Below are 17,500 nucleotides of genomic sequence, written 5' to 3' on the forward strand. Positions count from 1 at the left end.
TCCTTGGTACTGCGTGTCTTGGCCATGAACCTCTCTGCCAGTTTTTCCAGGTTTCTAGAATACTCTGTCTCAATCTCGGCCTTCTTCCTGAAGAAATCCTGAAGATCTTGAAGCAGCTGGACCCTCATCTCTGTCTGCTGCTCCAGACACCTCTGCTGCTCCACCAACTGGGCCCGCACATCTACACACACACGCGCGCGCACGCACGCACGGGGGCAGACATGCAAACACACATACACCCACACACAGATGTCATTAACAATCCAGACTGCATAACAGACAATATGCACTTGTTATGGAAAGACACCCCATAAAGAGTGCATTAATTTGGTGTATATACTCACAGTGTTTATACGTACTCTTACAGTACATACTTTTAATTGCATAAACACATCCTGTAGTCACACCACACAGCAGACATCTTTACACAGATACAGATGGGAGCTTTACCCACAGAACGTGGCTAAGAGCAGCACTAGACATGGCAGCCATTTTGCCTCGGGAAGCTCACCACACATCGACCATCACATGTGCAAATAATAGGCGCAAACACACACACACGATTTATGCTGAGGCTACAGGCCACCATAGTGTTTCTATGTGGGATCACAATGAAGCATATCTCTGCAAGTGTATGTGTTCACAAGTGTGTGTGTGCATATCCATCTGTTTGTGTGTGTGTGTGCTTGTGCGTGTGCGCTTGGCAGATCTGAGCTGTCTTCACCTTCCTCATCACATGGTTCACACACACAGTGTGTGGTTGCCAAGACAACAGGTAGTGGAGTGGAGAAGGTCCCCTGGGGATTGGTTGGTGTGTAGTCGAACGCTTGTGTGTGTGTGTGTTTGAGAGGGAGAAAAAGAGAGAGAGGGAATCACAGCATGGAAGACAGGAAAAGATAAGGAGAAAACAGAGAGAACAGGGAGAAGGTGAGGTACAGGCAGCCAGACAGACAGACAGAGAGAGAGAAAGAGAGAAGAGAGGATGGAGGGAGAGGTGGGGGTTATCATTGTGGATTCACTAGCAGTTCTCTGCGTTGCCTCCTGCTGCAGAGTGTCAGATAGCCTCGACGCTCTAAAACAGCACAACCAGTGGAGCGTGCCCTGCCCTGCCATGCTGACTGGCTGTATGTGTGTGTGTGTTTTTCTGATAGGGTGTGTGTGTGCATTTTTTGTCTGTGTGTGTGTGTGTGTCCATGAGAGCAGTGTCTTCTTTAATGCTATTGTGGCCAAAGGATGTTGGCCAAGGTGACTCCTTAGAGACAGACTCTCCACAATTGTAATTATGGTAGAGAGGGACCGAGAGAGAGATGGAGTGACTGGGGAACAGACAGTGAGAAAAAAACGAAATTAGAAAGGACACACTAGCAAGAGAGAAAAACAACACATTTGCTAAAGGACACATTTGGATTTGAAACGGAGAACTCCAATTTAGGATGTTTGTACCATAGATTTTGTTGCTATTTCTTTCTTGGAAACAGTCTCTCCCCACAACAAGCTCCTGGATCAGCAGGAATCAGTCATCTGCCTGTGGAGGGATGACTAACCTTCATTTCACGGTGCCTCCACTATGGAAGGTCACAGAAGCACACTGGGGTGTAGAGGAACCTTTTCCAGGCTTCTGCTGATGCCAATATCCTGAGCTCACCTTGAATCCAATTATACCAACGGCATTTACGATGTTGACAGGCAGAGCAGATAAATAAATATGTTTTAAAAGTGTAATTGAAATGATCATAACCAGTAGTGGTTTTAAATCAGACTCGTTGTTGTTGTTGAAAGACAGAGGCTGTACCTCTCCTTTCTCCTCATGGGCTCTTGTCTCCATGGAGAGTGCATGTGTGGTTCCACTGTGTAACTAAGGAGTTGACTACCGTAAGTTAACACTCCACTAAGCTCCAGGACCTGGGTGGATTCTTCACACCAGTCTGACCCTGGACTTTCCCCAGGATAGACTTTTACATGAAGATATCACACAACTGGAGTAACACACAAAGCTAAATTGTATGTTTGTATTCATATTTCACTGCTCAACAGGAAGAGGAAGCCGATTTTGCCCTCTGAATGGGCCGTTTCCATGACAACCAGGGGCCAAGGACACAAGGGGCGGACATCCACTGGATGTTCAGGCAAAACAAACAAACACCTTTACTGATATTACATGTGTGGTGCAATCCACGTACTGCTTATTTACAACACCTCTAACTCACTTCAGGGACACACACTTAGTTCCCCGTCTCTCTACTCCCCCCCCCCCCCCCCCCCCCCCCCCCCCATTCCCGTACACCTCCATCCCCTCCCCCCCCTCCTCTCCCAGGTATGCAGATGGGAGGTCAGTAATCACACACATGCAGACGCACGCAGAAACAAGGCTGCAGCACAGTTCCCTCTCATGGAGCTCCACACCACTCCCTGCCTCCCCCTCCCTCTCTTTCCTTCCCTCTCTCCATACCCCCACCTCTCCCTCCTTGTCTCTGTCCCCATCTCTCATCTCTCCCCACCCCTCCGCCCCACAACCCATCTCTCTTTCTCTCTCTCTCTCTCTCTCTCTCTCTGCTGATCTCCTTCCTCCTCTCCATCATTCCCCATAGCAAAGCCCCATTTTCTCCTTTCATGTAAATGTATAATCCAGGCTTAGATAATGCCAGGCCACATGTTCAGGCATAATAGATGTTGCATATAACAATCATGTCTTTGCTAAGACAGTATGTTGCTGACTAACACAGACTACAGTTCACGGCACCTGAGGCAAGATCAGCTCGAACCACCTACAGTCTACGAGCTCCACACACTCAACACCACGTCACAAGAGAAGCCCCACCCCCTATACATTCTCACAAGCCAATCAGAGGCCAGCCAGAGAGAGGCAGACTACAAACCCACATAGTTACAGCGCAGATCCATACATTTACCTCAGACAGCAGAGGAGAGGGCACAGCAGCAGTAGAGCTGTGCTTAGTGTGATCTAAGTGGTCATTATAATGCAGGGCATCCCCGAGTGTGTTTTGGCTAGAAGCCAGTGCAGAGTGAACGGTGACACACACACACACACACACTAAAGCTCTCCAGCACTCTCAATTACTTCTAATCACTCAAAGTCAGTGTGTCGATTCAAAGGAGTAACGTGTGTATGTGTGTGTGTGCTTACATTTCATATGGACCAGGTCCAGGGAATAGCCTGTCACACTGCATGATGCAGTGACAGAAAGAGCACATCTGGAGTGTGGGTACGGGCTGAGGGAAAGGGTCCGCTTGTAGGGATTCTAACGGCCATGATTTCGATTTCAACAGGAGAACACATGCATGCGCACACACACATTCCTCAATCCTAATGTGGTGTCAAAACACAAACCAACCATCGTTCCACCCTCCCTTGACATGAGTAAAGCAGGCTATTTCCTATGCAAACGACGAAGATCACCTTCCCGTGAAAAAGAGCTTGCCATTTCCTCGTATGAGATAAGTGTACGTGTGGGTGGGCGTGTGTAAGTGAGAGTGAATATGTGGGCACGGAAGAGAGACCATCTGAACCTGAGAGGAACAGAGAGAATGTGAGAGAGACCATAAGAGGGTACAGTGAGACCGTCCCATACATAGTTCCCCATCATGCTATAGAGAGACCTCTCCCACTGCCAGGGATACAATACCAAACCAGCCATTTTGGTTGATCACTCTTTTTCACAGCTCTCACCACGCCTGACAGAAATTGGGTCCGTCTCCAGCGTCATACCTGACCAGTCAGAACTAAGCAGGTATTCCCCCATCTTCTGCTGCAGTCTCTCCCCCCCCCCCCCCACCCCCACCCCCAAGGTGCTGTGTGGGGGTGTATGTGTGTGAAAGGGGAGTTACCATGGTTAAGGACTATGGTTACATCAGTGTGCATTGAATCTGTGACACCGGAGGAGTGGGCAGACATGATATCTATTCTGTCTGTCTGTCCTAACATCAATCCTGGAACACTCCTACTGATTAGAGATGAGCTGTCATGATGGACTCCTCTGCCAGACACACACACACATCCACCTACACACACACACACACAGACAGACACATCAGGGAGCCTGCTGCAGTCACAGCCCCAGAGGAATACAAATAGAGATGGTATACACACACACACACACACACACACAGAGAGGCATGGTTTCCACACACAGAAACCACTACTCTGTATACATGCTGTAATTGGCAAACACCCTCGCTTCCACATGGCTGAGAGAGATCAAAGGCTCTGCAGAATGCAGAGCCCCCTCACCACCCCCACCCCCCTCCAAGCGCCGTGCAGAACTCAGGATGAACCCTGAAATACTGACGTCTCACGGCGAGGTGTCATCCTCCATACACATCCATTCGCAAACAAGCTTGGTGAGGGGCAGAATTCATGGAGTACAGGCAGCCAGGTGTGGTGCGTGTGAGTGTGTGTGCGTTTCGGTGTGTAAGCGTGCGCAAGGGTCCGTGTGAGGGGGTAGTGTGAGTGGAGGGTATAGGTGGGGATGGGTGTAGGTGTGTTTTAGGGGGATAGTGAGAACAGGTGCATGTGTGTATGTGCATGTAGGTGTGTGTGTGTCAGAGAGTGGGTGTGACCATGTCATGCCAATGGGATAGAGCTCTAGTAAATATGGATCATACCTTTCACCTGGCTCTCATATTCCGCGATTATCTCTTTGTCCTTCTTGCTTTTGCTCGGGTTCGACATGTTGGCGTAATAACGATGATCAATCAGATGAACAGGCGTAAACCTTTAGTCCTCTTCGTGTCTACGCTGCCTAGGGCGTCATTGCCAATAACCACAGGTTACATACTACTAAATGCATCCACTGCCGCAACAACAGAATTGTAGTCGATTCCCGCTCGGGGACAGTGGTCCACGCTCAATTCAATTAGCTCGTAGCAGCTGCTCCACGCCGTTAGAAACAGACAGGTCCATTGAAGGTCGCAATACACGGACTATCAATAGGTAGGTAGAACAGATCTCCCATTAGAGAGCTCAAAATGCGTGGGGAGCGGCTGCACGCAAAGACAGACAGACACCAACGCACACACACCGGTTTGCGGTAAAGACCGGGCACACACCCACTAGTTAATCCAGTGGACCACACACACACATCAAATACAGAGCAGAGCACGCGCTCCCTCGCTCGCCGGGTGCCTTCGGTGCTGGTTCGTCCTGGTGTATGTGCGCTAACCCCGTAGTAACCTTTACGCACTCACTATGTACTCCACTCTATTGAAATCAAATGCCGGGGGGAGAGGGTGGGACTTGAGGGCGGAATCACTGGAAAGATTGACAGCCAATATAACCACTTGTCTCGTTTTGTGGTTCGGTCATAGAAAGCATCGAAGTTGTGCTTAATTGGTTGTCTAGGCCTATTAGAGCCGTGTTAAACTATTAATTATTGATTTGTTATATTTGCATGATCACGTGCTGTATAAAACGTTGACTGTGGAAGGACCTTTTGACGGTTAGTAGAATGCCTCCAAGTAGACAACTCGGAAACTGTACAAAAATGTAAATATTTGTTAAGTGTGGAGCTCTAGGCTATGATAGATGAAAAGGACCCCCCTAACAGCAGGACTAAACAGGAATCCTGAGCTCCATTTCAATTCTTTAAAACGTATCCGTTCTTCCTCCCATATTGCTGATCTTAATCTGACATGAAGGGAAGGAAGGAGGGATTCATTTTAGCATTCACTTTGGCAGTGTCTGGGGCCTCACAATTCCACTAGGCTACATGAGTTTCAAATAAAACACATTAAGCTTTATTGGACATCAGCAGATGCTCACCTCATTCAAGACGGTTTACACTCTATGTAGGCCTAACCCATTTAGTTAACTATTAGTTATTTACAGTTACAGTTATTGTGCAGTTAAAAGATTCTCCATCTTTGGCATCCCAATTGGAAATCAATGCTGGATGCAGGAGATATGCCACCTAGTGCCTCTATGCAGTACCTGCAGAGTAGAGGTATACAGAAATAGAAGTACTAGTTATCTCTGTCCTGTCTGTGATGAAAATAATTGTATTTAAATTGCAACATTAAAGAAGGCCTGACGGCCTCTGGACTGCATTGATGGTCTGAAGTAGCACAATTGAAGTGTTTACACCAGGTATGATTTAAGGAAATCCCTCAAGTTTGCCCCACAGCTAACTGAGCATGCACAGCTACACTGCTGCCACCAGATGACAGCAACATCTATGTTTTGGCTCCACTATACAGTAGGAGGTGAATGTGGGACAGGTCTCTCTAGATCCATCTCTCACCTTTCCTTCTCTCTCTTCATGTCTCTGACTCTTTCAATCCCTCTCCCTGTCCCTCTCCACCTCCCTCTCCCTCTCCCTCCCTCTCTTTTTGCTACATACACTAAAAGGTTGTATTTTCTGTTTACTCCTCACGGCCCCCTGTAGACCCTGAGGCAGTCTGGTTAATGAAGTTTAAGGATAAGACAGGATTTCCTTGATGAGGTCACCTACAGGGGGGTTTAGACACGCTAAAACACTGTGACTATCCTTCGTCTGTTCCACCATGCATGCAGACACAACACAGGACAGGAACACCTAAGCTTACACTCGTTATGAATATAGAGGGAGGAAGAGAAGGGTTGAGAGCATAGAGCAGCAGAAACAGAGCAGGGAACAGGTTTGAACTCTGCCCGCAGTAGGAAACTGTGTATGGTCACAGGCATGCCACAGTGGAAAAGCACACCGAGCTGGCAGACAGCCACAGGCCGTGGTGTCAGTCGTGGCTCTGCACTGGCCTCTGGGCTTTCTTGTCCCTAATCACCTAACATGATACTGTGGGCCTAGACCTGGTGGTGAGGTTCAGGGCCTCTTCTCATCGCCTCAGTGTATCAGCGCCCACTATCTCTCAGCCGATAAGTAGGCAACGGTAGGGTTACCACGGTGATAATATTCCAACAAACCCGCAGGTAAAAGGGGTTGAACGGATGGAAAGGAGGAAATCACATGATCAGCAGATGGTCCTCATATTCATCCAATCAGAATGTTATTCCATTCCGCTTTTCCTTTTTCTGTAATGCTTTTATAACGTCATCATTTCTCTGTCTTTCTGTCCCTCTAAGCTCTTCCCTCTCTCCCAATCTTTCTCCTTCTTCTTCCCAGACTAGAAAATACACTCCCCCGGTGGGACAACTACAAGTGCCTGAGGACCACACAGAGTTAACAGGCACTAAGTGTCCTCGGCGCATCACTTAACCCCAACACAGATCCAGTTGAATTCAATTAGCCTGGCATGAAAGAAGGGGGAGTAGGACTAGAGACTCACACACAAACAAACACACATGCACAAACACACAAACACCATCTTAACGAAACCTAATTTATCTGACAAAACTTTGTTTGCTGAATGTTCTGGATGGTCTGGCTGTGAGTGTGATGTGCTCATGGCAGCATGTGTGTCATGGTTCAGCGTATCTACAGATCTGTGAGTAGTATGTCTGAGCCATGATCCTGGACCAGCACAGAAGGATACGTGGATCTGATTAGGGCTGGCCCTTTGATGGCTCTGTTTGCTGTATAGCTTCCTGTCCGGAGCTTATCTGGGCACATAGCAGAAAGGCCAGAGTCAGGCTACAGCAGGAGTACAAGCAGATGGAGACCTATAACACATTAGACATGGGAAAAGTACAGTTAGATGTTCACTGTTACTGACTCATTCTGTCTATATTTTCTCTCTCTCTCTCTCTCTCTCTCTCTCTCTCTCTCTCTCTCTCTCTCTCTCTCTCTCTCTCTCTCTCTCTCTCTCTCTCTCTCTCTCTCTCTCTCTCTCTCTCTCTCTCTCTCTCTCTCTCTCTCTCTGTCTGTCTGTCTGTCTCTCTCTCTCTCTCTCTCTCTCTCTCTCTCTCTCTCTCTCTCTCTCTGTCTGTCTGTCTCTCTCTCTCTCTCTCTCTCTCTCTCTCTCTTTGTCTGTCTGTCTGTCTGTCTCTCTCTCTCTCTCTCTCTGTCTGTCTCTCTCTCTCTCTCTCTCTCTCTCTGTCTGTCTGTCTGTCTCTCTCTCTCTCTCTCTCTCTCTCTCTCTCTCTCTCTCTCTCTGTCTCTCTCTCTCTCTCTCTGTCGTTCTCTCTCAGTGTGTGTCAGGGTGCAGGTGTGAACAATGTGCAGCAGCGTGAAGTCTTAGACACATCCCGAATGTATCTGAACTCCTCCCTAATCCAGTCAGTTCCTTTCCTGTTTCCTGTGTGCAAGTGTGCCAAGGGTGCCCTTACTCTTCATGACCCCTGCAGTCTCTATCTTCTCCTAGTCAAGTTCTGACTCTTCAACCGAGTCCAGAGACCCAATTTATTCTCTTTATTTTGTCTGGGTTCTTTCCTCCATTGCTTTTCAGGATCTCTAACCCTGACAGCACCTCTCTTTGAGTTCAGCCTACTGTCCTTTCATTTATTTTCCATTTCAAAGTTGTTCCCACCTGTTCATCATTCTCAGGCATATGCTGGTCATAGATTGCACTTCGTTTTGTGCAGAAGCACATGGGTTTCTGTGTTAGAAAGCCATTGACACACACAGACACGCACACACGCACACACACACACACACATGGACACGCACATACACACACACACACAGGAGCCGATGCCTGAGACCCACAGAGGTGAGAAAATAAACCTGTCTGGGTTTGACTGAGAACATCAACATTTGGGAAACATACACCGCTCTAGTAAAGAAGCGAACACCACCGGATATTACAAAGAAGAGTCTTGAGAAGGATGGAGGAAGATCACAGAGAACAAGGGATGACAAAAATGTAAAGAAGGTGAGGAAAGCAAGAGGTGTTATGTGCCTGTGTCGAGTGTCCTTAAAATCCTCTCTTTTTATATGCCTACACAGAATACCAACACGCACACCTTAGACCTCCAAACCATGACACGAGGGGGGTCCATCCCATGCTGCTTTGCCTCAAGCAGCATGATGGAAATCGTGACATCTTTGTAAACATGGTCAAATATATACAACTAGACTTTCACCAGCCTCCCCCTTCCCCCTTCCTCCTCTCTCACACTCTCCCCCACACACTCATACACACACACTGCATATCTTTGTACTTATAGTATAGCATGGCTATAAGATTACCATACATTCTTTCACCTCCCCCAAAAGGCTAAGTGTGCCTTATAAGGTAGGGAGAGTCAGAAAGGGGTACACAGAACAGAGAATTATTCAATTTCCAAACACGAAGGTATGATGTTGGATTAATCCCCTTCCATCATATACTATCTGATTTATAAGTGAGAAATTCCATTGTCAGACATCTGCATAAACACATTCCCAACACACACACACGCACACACACATACACCACTGAAGTAAATTGGGGGTTCTGGCATAGATTATGGTGTGTTAAGCAGCTGCAGGTTTCACACATGGTCTCAGCATTAGAGAATACTAACAGGACCATCCTGCTGTCCTGGAAGGAAAGGTAATAGAGAGACTGAGTGAGAGAAAGACAGCAACAGAAGGAAAGAACTGAAGGAAGATAGTGAGAAAGAAAAATAGAGAAGAGAGAGTGAAAGACAAGGAGAGGAGATAAAGAACAAAAAAGAAAAAAGAAAGAAAGTAAATAAAGAAAGAAAGCATAAAAAGAATAGAATAGAAAAGAAAAGAAAAAAGAGAAACAGAGAGAAATGGAGAGAGAAAGAAAGAAAAGCATGGTCCAAACAAGCACATGATCTGAAGGGAACGGTAATGTAGCTGATTAGGTGTAACAGGACAAAGCTGTACCCTGCTGCTTAGGTAAGCCCTTGAATATGAACTGGAATAACTCAGAATAGGACTGTGACAAATGTACCCGTCAAAAGCCGATCTTCTTCTCCATGCTAATCCAGTTATGGATGGAATCAGGATATCTTTGTCACCAGTCTGTTGAATGGCAATTGATGGGAATTGAAACATACTGTAGAATTATGAGTCTGCGCATGTTTGTGTGTGCATGTGTTTGATTGTAAGTGTGTGCGTGTGTGTGTGTGTGTGAGTGTCTGTGTATGTACTGTATGTGTGTGTGAGAGTCACTCCACGATGCAGGTGTGTGTGTTTACATACCTATGATGTACATTGCATTCGGAGTGGAACCTCTTAGCACAGACACGGAAGTGTGGTGTGTGTGTGTGTTTATGCGTGTACATGAGTGTGTGTGCATGTAAGCGGGTGTGTGTGTGTTTGTCGGTGTGTGTGTGGGAGTGAGAGATCAGTCCCCCAAACGTATGTGTTTACAGCAAAGTCGTGTCCACATCCCTGTAAGGTACATAGCGTCCTGCCTGGAGCCTCTCAGAACAGACAGGGCATGGTATGTGTGTGTGTACGTGGGTGTGGGTGTGTGTGTGGGTGTGTGTGTGTGTGTGTGGGTGTGGGTGTGTGTGACATGGCTCTAATCTTCCTCTCAGGCCTCTGCCTCTCTCTGTCTGTATGCTGTGCTGTGCTGAAAGCTGCTGTAATAAAACAAGGATGAAAAACGGATCATGTCAGATCTGGGAATCAGGATCCGTGAGGAATGGGATTGTGGGAATTAGGATCTATCCCTGAAAAAATCCCATAGTTCCTCTGAAGTGAACGTTTAAGATTTAATCGTTATCAGGGCCCAACTCAACTAAAAGGGGATCCTCTGTAACCATTTGTGTGCAGTACAGTATGTGTGTGTGTGTGTGTGTGTGTGCATGTGTGTATGTGTGTGTGTGCTTCCGTTCCAAGTACAGTAGTTACTTTTCAGAGTATAAATGTACCAGCAATACATGACTAATTGTTCCCAAGTGAAGGGATAAAGACTACAAAGGGTTCATGTATTCTTAGAACAGACGACTTTAAAAAAGAAAAGGAGAAGGCCAGAGATGGAGTGATGGATGGGGTGTAAAGCATGGGAGTGAAGGAATATTGTGACAGAGGGATGAGGAAACTGATACTCTCCTACAGCAAGTCATAAAGTCCAGAGTGGTCTATTTTCAATAATTAATCATTTCAACTGTTCAAATAAACATAGTCTATCAGTGGATATTGTGGACCTCTGGACAAACTAACAACCAGGCAGAATTACTCCTCAGGTCACTACATCCTCAGAAAACACACACAACACACCGTTCATGGAATACACACATACACAGGATGCAAAGCAGGACCGCACACAACACCAACAGCATGCACTACATACCATAAATACACACATAGATGAGTTGAAAGCACAGGGTGTTCTGAGTTTGGGTGGGAATTTCTAATTTCTAATTATTTGTTTGTCTGCGGGATGTAAAATTGTCGACAGTTATGAGGATGTTGGAGCAGAAACCATATTCTGCTTGTTAGGGTTATGCTTCATGTCTCTGTCTGTCTGTCTCTAGCTCTCACTCTTTCTCTTTCTCTCACTCTCGCTATTCAAAACCTTGGATGGCATTCATCTCTCTCTCAGTCTCTCTTTATCGCTTTCTCTTTCTTTTTGCCCCCCTGAATCTAGTAGAAGGATGGAAAGATAGATGTTCCTACTTTCTGTTTTCCATTTAATCTTAATTGGATCATAAGAAAGTTTTGCTGAATTGCTCAATATGACACACTGACACTGTGATAGACAGAAGACAGACAGAGAGAAAGAGAAAAGAATAGATAACTGAAAAACAACAAGATCCACTGCAGTCCATCAGACATGTTTTTCCGCCTCCAGAAGTATAACAAAGCCAGCTAGCCACATAGCAAACGGACACAGGATTTACTGTCCTTCCAGCAACTGGAGTCACTCCGAATCCTGCCTGGAACTGACGATAAGAGAAGGATAAGGTTCCCATCTCCAGAGAAACAGAGGCCAATAAAACAAGATGTAAAGTAGGAACACAAACCGTCTCCAGGGAAACATTAGAGAACACCATTCTCAGAATGGGACCTCCAGGGATCTAATGAAACAAGCAAGGAAATAACTTTTTATCCTATGTCGTGTACTGATAAGCACTGAATCAGCAAAGACACTGCGAGTATGTATGTATTTCAGCCCTGACCAAAACACTGTAATCCTTCCAAGTTTAATATCATATAACATCAGCATTAGCACTTGCACTGGAATCACAAGCCCAGGTGCCAGTTGTCTACATAACACTAAATCAAAACATCTGAGTTTGTATGTGTCTGTGTGTGCCTTTCTTTGTCAGTAATTCTGTGTGTGATCAAAAGATTTCAGCAGGTAAGCAGGTCTTTTTTCTCGAGTTGAAACGATAAAGGCCTGCTCTGATCCCGTCTTAGAAACATGTTTATCCCCAAGCACATCTGCACTGTAAGTCAAACTCCTGAGAGAGTTTGGCTATGTTTTCATCAAAGCTTTCGTGTACTCAATCTATTTGTATGAGTGTGTGAAAGACTAAAAATACGTCTTACAGAGAGCAAATGATAAATGAGAGAAAGAGAGAGACAGAGAGTGAGAGAGACAGAAAGAAAGAGAGACTGACAGTGAGAGAAATAGACACAGTCGGGGTGCAACGGCATAGGAAACCCAGAGGAAAACATGTTTTGACTCCAGATGTCCACTCTGCTCTGCATGAACCTTTGGATTATGGTGCAGCACCAAGCAGAATGGAATGTCTTCTATTTGTAACACATGAACACAGACGTACCCATGAGGTATGACAGGGGGTGGACAACAGCCCTACCTCTCTTTATTGGCTTGCTTTGTGGCACCAATCAAAAACAGGAATTAATGAGTGCCTTGGCATGGAAAGAGTTCATCAATTGTATATAGAGAGAGAAGGAATGAAAAGAAACAGGAGGAAGAAATGAAACATGTATTTTCCAACACTGTACCCCACCTCTGGTTGTCAGGTGTACTGTAGACACATCAAATAAGTTGCCATAGTTTTGTTTGTCCATGTTTGGGTGAGCGCTTTGGGTGAGCGCTTTGACATATGTGGAACAGGAAATGACCTTGTGCCTCTCTCAATCATACTGTCCAAGCAGTTAGTCCTCCCCTCCCTGACCCTCCAACAGACCCCATCTCCTAACATCCCACTCCTAACCCCTGGCACTCTTTCAGTCCTTAACAATTCAGAACCGTACACACACACACGCAGACACAATCACACACACATCCAAAAGTACCCATACAGATGAGTTTATTTTTTACTTTTGTTATCCTGTACATAAAGGTTAAATAATGAAGATGTAAAAACATAGAAATACGTACATGTTAAAGCCGCACAGACTAAGACACACTCACAACCATGGGAATACCTATGACAACAACCCGCCAAAGACAATGGTTTGACCTGCTGCCATAAAGGTTATCAGGCCCTGGTGGTCCTGTCAAGCCAGAGGATGGTGCTTGGAATTTGTGAAGGATAATGGAGCATCATGCAAGAAGTCTAGCATCTCCTCTGACAGAGGACACTCTAAACAAGGGGATAATATCAACCATGAGATGGTAGTCCTCCATGTCTGGTTCTCAGACAAGCTCATGGCTCTGGACCTCCTACTCCTGACATCAATGGCTCCTAAAATGTTGAAAAAACAAAGTGTTGCCTTAAAGATTGTAGTGATTTCACACCTTGTTGGCTTCTCCAACTCAAAGCTCTCAGCAGACCCTCTTTGTGCAGACTGGTGACCATAGATGCTGTGTGTGTTTTGTGTGGCATGTCTCAAATGTGTAGCATATTGCTTAGTGTCAGATTTGTTGACCTAGATACCAGCTCTTACACTTTTGTCCCCCTCTCCTAATCCTCTCCTAAATCTCTCCAAATGTCCGGTTGGCAAGTCTCTTCATCACAAATAGCCATGAGATTTTTCTCTGATCTCTCATCACAACTAAGTCGTTTCTCTTTCACACACGTGATGTTTCTTTAACTTCAACTTTCTCTGCTTCTCCATCTCCCTCTCAACCTCTCCAATCATCATCCAGTCTCAATCCTCTCCCTAATGTCTCGTATATATGTCTCAATACTGTCACATTGTTAGTCTTGTTTCTCCGACTTTCACCACTTCGTCCATTCGATTCAGTGGGATGTGGGTAAACACTCTAACTAGGAAGGGCCATAGTATTCCCTATCTTGTATCCCCACTGACACACTTACAGGGGCTCCAACCCGCCTCCCAAACATAAACATCACAATTCCCACATTCCAAAATTCCCAAATTCTCAGAGCAGGGATTACTCTGGGGCAGAGAGGGTGAAGGGTATGAAATTCACCAATCCCTCCACTTCCCTTCCCCAGCATTTCCAGGTCAGAGAGAGTGTGTGTGTATGTGTGTACAGTATTTGTGTGTGTGCGTGTGTACAGTATGTGTGAAAGTGGACTTGGAAATAAATGCTAGGAACAAGGCCAAACTGGAAACACTGACTGACCCATGTCCTATTGTGAATCTTCACATGGCTTTACACGGTCCCAACTGTTGTCTCATAAGGGCAGTTGTATGGTGTAGAATTTGTAAATCTGAGGAACATTTGTAAAACATAATTTAGAAAGAGTAGGCACACACGTTCTCCCCTTGGTGCCTACGTTCTCCGTTCTTTCATACTTTCATACTCCGTATTTTCCTTTGGTTATAATTGTTGCAAAAGCTGTTCACAGTACGCCAGATATGACAACACAAATCAAGCTAATGCACAAACTAATCTCTCTCTCTCAGTTCCTCTATTTCTTCCTCTCTCTTGTTGCTTTCCACCTCTTCTCTCTCTCCTTAATTTCGCTCAGAAGTAAGGACACAGGGCTGTGTAGGGGACAGAGACCGAGGCAGACATGCAGTTCTAATTCAGCGTAGCAATTAGTCTGAGTTTTTTTATCAGGCGGCAGCCCACACCAACAGACTGATTGCTTTAATGTAATTTCTCTTGATTTAATTTGTTGAGCTAAATTAATTTGCAATGATTGACAGAGGTAGGAAATTGTAAAATTGTACAATCATGCACAGAGGACAATTTACTCCTCAAGGGGCTCTCCCCTTCTCTGTCCATGTCTCCCTTTCCCCCTCTTCCTTCCTCCTCCGGCTCTCCATGACCATTACTGAGGTCAGATGGACAGTCCCGGAGGACTGAGCTCTGGCCTTGTGTGGGAGTGTGTATGCTCAACAACCAGAGGGCCAAGGTGGATGAATGTATTTCTGCTCAGTCGGCTGCTCTTACAGAAGAGGACATGGTCCACCACATCCACTCGAAGCACAGTGCACTGAACTTATTCCAGCAGTCTCTTAGCCTATAACTCACGTAAAATAATCCCCCCCACACCACCCCCACACATACACACACACACAGACAGACAGACAGACACGCACACACACACACCCAACCCTTAACCCCACATTCTGACATACAGATTTTTAGATCTGTCCTCTCTCTGGGGATCTGGGCATCATACAACAGGAACCATGGCTGCATACGGATGATACGTTTATCTCTCTTTCAGCAGTCAGCATAATCCTGTTACAGCTTCCACACTGCAGCGAAGAACAGGCACAGGAGACTGGGCCTGTGACAGTTGAACTAGTCTCACACAAAATTACTGTCAGTGGAGACTAACAAGACAACATCAGAGAGGCGCTGAGCGAGGCTGTCAGAGGCAAAGAGACAGAGGAGGAGAGAAACAGAAATGAGGGATGACAGAAAGAGAAAGGGTAGAAAGGCGAGCAGTCGGAGGGCAACAGTGAATCTTTGGAAGTTAAATGTCTCCCAGTTTAAATCACTGGATTTAAAGCAAGTCACAAAGCCCTTTCAATCGTCCTGCTCGGCCAGATAGAAGAGATATGGGACGGGGTCAAATCATGGAGATGGAAAGACAAAAAGGAAGCAGGAGATGAGAAAGAAAGGTCCTTTTATGAAGGAACGAAGATTGTTTGGGCTGAAAAAAAATGGGAGAAAAAAATACATGAAAGCCTAATTATTAAACAGGGAGTCAGGTGGCTGAGCGGTGAGGGAAGCGGGCTAGTAATCTGAAGGTTGCCAGTTCGATTCCCGGCTGTGCCAAATGACGTTGTGTCCTTGGGCAAGGCACTTCACCCTACTTGCCTCGGGGAGAATGTCCCTGTACTTACTGTAAGTCGCTCTGGATAAGAGCGTCTGCTAAATGACTAAAATGTAAATGGAAAATGGAAAAGCATTCAAAGGCAATAAGAACACTTCCATCCTAGGGCAGTTCTCATGCTTGCAAGACAACATTCATGTAAAAAAGAGCTGGAGAGAGTTAAGGAACAGTTGGGTAGGTGAAAAAGGTTGTCTACGGACACTGACGGCACAAACTTTAAAACACACACAGTCACTTTCATCTGAGTGGATTCAATTACACTACATTCCTATGTGGAAGAAACCCCATAGAACTCCACACAACCACCACCACAACATCAAACTGAGCGGAATGACCTGCACGCTCCAATGAAACCTCTCTCTCACCGTTCCATCACGACCCAGGACAAAGTGATGAGGGATATACAATGCAGACACAGTGCATTATAATAGACTGTCACAGACGGCTTCCAACTGCATCTCCAGATGGGTCTCAATCTGAGGCCCCTACTGCTACAGTGCCGGCATGAGAGGAATGGAGGGAAAGATGGGTAAACAGACAGAAAACACGTGACCTGTCCCATCACATGACAGCCCTCTGAGACCTCACCACAGAAGACGTAAGATGACACTTCTGAATGTGTGTGCGTGTGTGCGTGTCTATGTGTGTGTGTGCGTGTGTGTGTCAAGACAGTTTCACCCCACCCATAGTCTCATCTCCTCGAGCAGTTTTCCCCCAGCTGTGTTTTCATGATCTCATATTGATGTAACGTTCCTGCTGATATCTGTGTTATACTATAATATACCGGAAGAATGTAAACCTTGCCAACCACTTGGCTGTTTAACCAATAAACCTGTTCTATTAACATCCTACTCTGCACACACACATAGACACAGACACAGACACAGATGAGGGTAGATTGTTTAGCTTAAGCCGTTCCTACAGTATGTGTGTTTGAAGTATGTACACAGTCGGCTTCCATGTGTGTAATGATTCCCTGGAGTCTTACTTAGGCTGTCACTGTTACACTAACATGGAACTGAGCCAACCCATATACGAAATTAACACATTCAAAACTCACGCACAAATACACACACACACACACACATATGCACACACACAAACACACATTTAGATGTATACAGTAGACAATCAGAAAATGCACTACAGTAATACCACACTGTCATTTCCGATGACAGACAGCAAACTTGGCATGCACATTCTTCCATTCCACAGACCAAAGCATTCACACACTCACACAAAACATCACCAGCACTGCCTCACACATGAACCTGAGCCAATGGGTTTTCTGTATCTCTGCCTGCACCCACTCAAACTGGAGAATTAAAAGTTTGTCGTTGGGATCTTGCCAAATATTTTCCACAAATCGGAAGTTTAAACAGTGGATGAGAATTTGGAAACAGCGAGGCAGTCTCCTGTTGCTGCTCCATAGCCTGGTCAAATAGAGAGCACAGACCATCATTACTGTAAACCCACCATCTGTAAGTCGACCAGTGGATGATGTCATAAAGCCAGCACTGTCCT

At 45.8% G+C, this 17,500-nt stretch overlaps 1 protein-coding gene across 1 annotated transcript; it reads right to left on the reverse strand.

Annotated features, from left to right (window-relative positions):
• Nucleotides 1-2: 2 nt before the first annotated feature.
• Nucleotides 3-5,234, reverse strand: LOC134038049 (SLIT-ROBO Rho GTPase-activating protein 1-like; the record flags this gene model as incomplete). Its single annotated transcript, XM_062483644.1, has 2 exons — nt 4,624-5,234; nt 3-181 (listed from the first exon to the last, which is right to left on the reverse strand). Coding segments are annotated over exons 1-2 (246 nt in total), but the record flags the coding sequence as incomplete, so codon positions are not given.
• Nucleotides 5,235-17,500: the final 12,266 nt, after the last annotated feature.

This window comes from Osmerus eperlanus, chromosome 17, assembly GCF_963692335.1.
Source record: "Osmerus eperlanus chromosome 17, fOsmEpe2.1, whole genome shotgun sequence".
Taxonomy (NCBI): domain Eukaryota; kingdom Metazoa; phylum Chordata; class Actinopteri; order Osmeriformes; family Osmeridae; genus Osmerus; species Osmerus eperlanus.